We start from the raw sequence: 6,555 nt of genomic DNA on the forward strand, positions 1-6,555 counted from the left end.
GCGGGGCACCTCTCGAGCACCCCTCGGGGGAGGCTGCGTGCCGACAGAGCAGCCTAGGCCTATGAGGGACCGGGGACTCTCTAGGAGACCAACCTTCTAATCAGGGGTGAAGAAAAGGAGCTAGCCAGCTGAGGCGAATTCTTGTCCCCAGGAAGGAGCTGGATGCGAGTGACCAGAATCAGTTTGAGAATCAAAGTGACAATTACATTTGAAGCTAAAGTGGATCGGCAGGGCCCTTTGCCTTTGGGGAACTTTGTGTAAGAACGCCCCAGCTCCTGGTACAGTGTGCGCTGAGATAGGACCATCTTTCCCAAACTGGCTTCTAGCCTCACTTTTCTCCTTTGAAACAGGAAAATGCTTCAGTCCCTGGGCAGACCAGAAGTCCACATGGCCCTAGATGTGGTTCTGGTGAGGGGCTCAGGCCAGGAGCACGAAGGGTGCCTGCTGCTGACCTCGGAAGTGCTCTTTGTGGTGAGCGTCAGCGAGGACACGCAGCAGCAGGCCTTCCCGGTCACGGAGATCGACTGTGCGCAGGACAGCAAGCAAAACAACCTGCTCGTCGTGCAGCTCAGGCAGCCACGGGTGGCCTGTGATGTGGAGGTACGTGTCAGAAAACAGGGTAACTGCGTGGCTAACTGCCGGGGAAGCGGAGATGCAGATGTTGAGTGGCTGCTGTTGCCGCCAGAGGAAGCAGCATGGGGGGACATGGGGACCCGGAGGACAAGGCTGCCCATGCAGAAGAAAGTTGGGAAGCCCCAACCCAGGTGTGCATGTGAACCTTCCAGAGGGGAGCCCCGCAGTAGGCCAGATGGACTGGAGGCCTGGGGCCACGCCATGGTAAGAACAGGACGAGGCTAGGTTGTCAGGGGGCCGGTGCTTAAGTAGACAGGACAGCGGGGCTCCAGAACAGGTGTGTCCCAGAAGGGCCAGGGCCGAGGCAGCACTTCCGTGCTGCTGCTCCACAAAGCAGGCCCAAGGCTGCTGAGCAGTCTGGAGGTGCAGGAGAGGACCGCCACAGAAGTGAGGAAACTGTTCATGAACCAGGAAGGAGGTCTAACTCCCTCTCCCCACCCCCCATTTCCACTCCAAGACTGCAGGGGTCAAAATTCTGGGCATGAATCTCTTTCCTCCCACTGCCCTGTATTCTGTGTGGTTCTGTGTTCCCTCTCCCACGGGGCACATTCCCATCCCCTAAGTACTGTGGGGCCCCTCCTGGGATGTTGGGGCAGCTCCTTGGCCACAGCCGGGCCTGCTCCTGACCACACAGAAGTTGATATGGGATGGAGGCCCAGGCAGGGCACACTGGGTGTCAGGGGTGAGCCCTGACAAGAGTGACACCAGCTTCCTACACAGTCCAGCGGTGAGCAGGTACACCCAGTGGAAAACTGCCCTGTTCCTGCCTCCCACTGACTGCCTGATCCATGGGGCTCCAGGAATTGACCTAACAAACAGACCTGTTTTTCCACACAGCAAGGGAAGTGTAGGTCAGTGGCAAGCTGGGGCCTGTTGGTCATAACCTGAGGACTAAGTGGCTCCAAGAAAGGACAGCAAACCTGCCTCCAGCAGGTCCTGCCCAATTCTTCCTGGTAAGGGAGCCTGTGTCTCCCTCGCACCACTGTTTGGGTAAAATTATCTGAGAAGAGGGAAGGCAGCCAACCACAACAACTCCGAGATTTCTCTAGCTTCTTGGATCCCAATCAGTCGGGCTTTAAGCTGGGGCTTGGCACTAGGCACACATTGCTGCTTCGAGTTGATGACTTTCTGGGAATAAACAGAGGTCAGATGTCCAGGCTGACTTTAGATCTGCCAAAATCTTCTGATCCAACTGACAATAAAGCAGCAGTGATCTGGCTACAGGATTTGGCAAGGGATAGTATCATTATCTTCAAGTCCTTGGTCCTTAACGAGAAACTTCCAAGGCCCTAAGGAATATGTCTATCATTCCTTAGCTGCTTGGGAAATATTTCATATCTTAAACTGAGACTGGAGATTCAGCTTTTGCTGTTAAACTGTCTCTGCTGTCTTCATTTGTGATCCTGTTCCCTTTGGCTTTTGCTTGAGGAGGGTACTGTGGGGAATTGTCATAGCTGGGAAGAGGGGTTAGTGAGATGATAGCTGGAGTCACCACTCCTAGGAGTTGCCAAGGTTAATGGAGACCATGGGATCACCAAGTTAGGGGCAGCACTGATTCTCTGGACGCCATGCTCAACGCCGGTCTTCCACCAGTACTTGGGGGGAAGGGCTGGGAATCCGGGGGAAGAGGCAGGAAGAGACGACCGAGGGGCAGGAGTACTGCAGGGCAGCTGTGGAGTGTGCCCGGCAGCACCTAGCTGTCCTGGCACAGGACACAAACAGTGGAGGTCCAGTTTGCCTTCAGCCCCCAAAGTCTTTCTCAGAACCTATCCCTCTTTACCTCCCCACTCGACTCCTAAGAAACAGGAAAGAACTGCCCCCTCAGTCCTGTGTCCAAACCCTTAACCCCCTTCCCCACTCACCCCAAAGGAGACCCAGACTTTAGAACAAAATGCCCATTTCTTAGTACGCCCTTCCTTAGGAGTGCTGCGACCCCATGTATGTGCAGAACGAGGTGGGGGAGTCACTCAGTGGTGCTGCTGGTCATGGAGACTTTTCCTCAACTCCTGCAATCAGGTCGGTCAGGACCAGTCACGTACAAACCCAATCCACAGATGTAAACTTGGGTTAAGAAGTCTACCTGCTGTCTTCTAGGGAAAACTAAGACCAGTATTTTAAGATCTTTATATAAATGGCTTTTCTGTCTTCTTGCTGTAGATCCTAGGAAACACAACTCCTTTGAAATTTGGAAGGAATTAATTTGTAGATGACATCATTCAGTATATTGAAAAGTGGCAAGATTCAGATTTTTTTTAAATCAGCATTTGCTTTTCTTGGTTAAATGCAACCATTTTTAGGGTAATAATTGCATAATATGCCTGGCACATTATTGAAATCCCTTATGAGAGGCTCAAAATGAGTCAGAAGGTCAATTTATTCCTTGGCCAGGTTCCTCTCACAGCACGGGTTTTCCTGCACTGCTGTTCAGGAGGAGCAATTAAGACTTTCTGTGTTCTCAAAGCTTTCCAGCTGAATTCTGACCCCATCAAATGATATCATCAGAGCTCTGGCTTTTGCCTGGTGGTACACAGCTTTCATCCATCAGTGAAACTTCGGGGGCCTCTATTTTCTTTCCCAAGCTTAAAAATAGGAGATCTGAACTCTAATGGATGCCCTACTTACTTCTCTGGCAGCCCCTACTCCTTGCTGTCCACTGGCTTTGTACAGCTTTTAAGACACCCTTGGCTGCACTGTTTCCGTCCCCATACAGAAACACAAATTCTTTACGTTACCACCACTCTGAGAACTCAAAAGCCCTTGAGTGGTCTTACCCAGAGTGGTCTTGCCAACATTTGGTAGGTACAGAACCACTCAAAGGTCGGGGTCGGTCAGTGGCTACCTGGTTCCCACAGATCAGTGGTTTACACCGGAAACGTCCCAGGCCGCATGACCTGCACACTAGACAGCAACGGAATCTCAGGGTGGGAAGACTTTAGAGCTCCAGCTGCCTCTGATGGGTGCTTTCTCAGAAAATCTCACTTAAGAACTTAGGTAGTATATCTGTTCTCCTACTTGAGTTCCACTGAAGATGAGCCAGACTTTTATGAACCATAAATGTACTTTGCATCCTCCCTTTTTTTCCATAAAAATTTCCCCTTCCTCTGCCCAGTTTTTTTTTTTTTTTAATTTTCTCTGGCTTTATATCCTAGTGTTTATAAAAACAGAAAATGTTACAGTTCAAAAGGTATTTATTTTTTTAATGCTCTGTCCAAAGCCACTGGTTTGAAAGAGGTGCTCTTCTCCAGAATTTTTTCTGTTAAACTGAAGAGGTTTAAGGAGACAGGCAAACAGAACTTTCATTTCAGGATGTGAGTTTAATGTTGATTTATGCAGAGGAAAGACACTCTTTGTTCCTGCACTGGTTCCTAAAGAGCAGCGACACATGTTTCGTAGTTAATGAGTAAAATGTTACCAAATCGTCAACCTCAAACATGTGAATTTCACACACCCTCTAATGCGTATTCAAAGGAGGGTGTCCCGACAGTCTCATGCGGAGCTTCGCCTGTACTGCTGAAAGCACGGTGTTGTCACTGCCACAGCTCAGAGGGAAAATAAAAGCAGCACCGTTTTGGATAAAATGGCTTTATTAGAGGACCTCAAGGCATAAGGTACAGATGTATCGAGACAAAAACAGAAGGAATAATTTTGTCATGGGAGTCCCATTATGAGGATTGGGCAACTAAAGACTTTATTTTTGGATCTCAGGTGGATGGAGCTCGAGAGAGACTGTCTGAGCAACAGTACAATCGACTTGTGGACTATATCACAAAGACATCCTGTCACCTGGCCCCCAGCTGCTCGTCTCTGCCGACAGCATGCCCGGTGGTGGCTGCGGAACCCCTCCCCTCCACCGTGAAGACATACCACTATATGGTAGATCCACATTTTGCTCAAGTCTTCATTAGTAAATTTAACATGGTAAAAAATAAAGCCCTGAGGAAAGGGTTCCCTTGAGTACACTCTGAGGTGCTGATCCCTGCTTGTATGATTTATTTTTTAAAAAGAAACCGAACTAGCTCTAAGAGTATCTAAGATGAACACAAGGCCAATACTTTAATTATAGATAATTTTTCAGACTCTTCTAAAATTAATTCAGATTCTTTTCCCTAAAACTAAGAAGATACTTTAAAATGCAATTTAAAAAAAAAAAAAAAAACTCGTCCCTTTCCCATTTGACAGTGATTAAAAGAGTCTCTGTTGTCATCTCGTCACACACGTACTCCCTTCTAATAGTATTTGCTGAATTGTTTACTATAATTAAGGTCTGTTAACTCTGTTCTAACACAAAATGTGGTCAGGCCTTAGAATGGAGAGACTGGTTAAAACTTCATTCCCAACAGCATCTGTTTCTAGGCTAAAACACTGTCTTGGCCTAATACCCTCATCTGAAACGTCTGGAATCTTTAAGTGCTTAGGATTTTATTGTTTAACTTGTTAAATTCATTACTCAAATGTGATGCTCTTCTTTAAGTAAAACCTGCCATGTATATTCTTACTTTAAAGACTGCATTTTACTGAAATTTACAAGACATTCTCATGACTGTCCAGGTACACTGTGGAAAAAAAAGTCTCTCCAACTCGTGTTAGCAAGCAAGCCTAAAGTAAACCTAGTGTCCATCAATGAAAACAGAGCACCCAGACTGCTCAGGTGAGCCCTCTAGTTCCATAAATAAAACAGACAACTAGGTATCCCCTCTGACACTTTTCTGGAAAGGTTTTAGCAGGATATTCATACTGCCCTGAAATATTGGAGAGGAGTCAAGAACCCCAACATCAGCCTTATCAATGAACCAGTCCAAATAGTTTATTCTGAACTGACTTGATCCAATACAAAAATATTCCCAATGACTGATATTATTTCTGCATTTAAGGCTGGGTTTTTTTTATCAAGACCCTGGGTTACCAGGTATCATCTTAGTAAAAATCTCACCCTAATTAAAACATTTTTACTGACTATACCTGCATTGGGTCTGCAAACTGTTACATAAAACTGTGAGATGCTAAGAAAATTCCACTTCAAATGCCCACTAATTTTTAATTAAATCTCACATGTCACTGGGCACAAGAAATCACTGTGTAGTTGTTTCTGGAAAGTCACACTGTTGACAGACAATTCAGGCTAAATCTGAAACACTGATTCTTCCATGAGTTTGTTGTGTCACATTCATTTAGGATACTGACAGCTTTGTCAACCTCAAGGGTAACTATTTTTAAGAATGTAAATATGTATTAATTATTATCTTTTATGGTCATTTTGCATACTGCTTCTAAGAACTATTACATAAATTGTTAAAAATAAAAGGAATCGTTGAATTACTGACCACACACAAATGTATATACTGTCACCATGTTTTTTCAAATGCAGGTTTTCACCAATTTCTGGGTTTAATATGGTTCATATTATTAGGACCCAAGAATTCTGCAGGAGTTAAAAAGGCTAAGAAACAGTTTTTGTTATCCTAATAAAGTGCTAATCAGTGATAAAATTAGCTTAGGCTAAAATAAACTTAATTTTTAAAGTTCTCTGTAGTAGTACTTTGATCAGAAAAAAAAAAAAGCATAAATAATATAGAGGAGAAATGTTCTAAGACACCTCCCCCCCCCCCCCAAAATGTAATACAGCTTTTTTGGACTAGATATATATTCCAACTTACATATACATACTGACAGCTCTTCAGTGAGTAAAAGAACCTTTATATTTTACTTAGCTTACCAAAAAAATGTTCTCTGTCCCTTCTAAGAGCATATAGTAGTTTTGTAGGCTCCTACAGACCTCCTTAATTCATGAAGCAGGACCAAGAAAGGCACCTAGCAGTATTTCAGTGAAATTAACCCTAGAGCAATTAAAAGATACCCTAAAACAACGAAACCTTTAAGAAATCCTTGAAATCAAGTTATCTTCCAAAGGTTCATAAACACAGT

At 45.2% G+C, this 6,555-nt stretch overlaps 1 protein-coding gene across 2 annotated transcripts in view; it reads left to right on the forward strand.

Annotated features, from left to right (window-relative positions):
• The window catches only part of VPS13B (vacuolar protein sorting 13 homolog B), a 740,094-nt gene extending 733,939 nt beyond the window's left edge, over positions 1 to 6,155 (forward strand). For both annotated transcript variants that reach the window (XM_029923832.1, XM_029923833.1), the window contains 2 exons: positions 351 to 600; positions 4,339 to 6,155. In XM_029923832.1, the coding sequence (XP_029779692.1) occupies positions 351 to 600; positions 4,339 to 4,587 (499 nt within the window). In that variant the 3' untranslated portion in view covers positions 4,588 to 6,155. The remainder of the gene's footprint in view (positions 1 to 350; positions 601 to 4,338) is intronic.
• The last annotated feature ends 400 nt before the right edge of the window (positions 6,156 to 6,555 follow it).

Source organism: Suricata suricatta, chromosome 15 (genome assembly GCF_006229205.1).
Source record: "Suricata suricatta isolate VVHF042 chromosome 15, meerkat_22Aug2017_6uvM2_HiC, whole genome shotgun sequence".
Lineage (NCBI taxonomy): Eukaryota > Metazoa > Chordata > Mammalia > Carnivora > Herpestidae > Suricata > Suricata suricatta.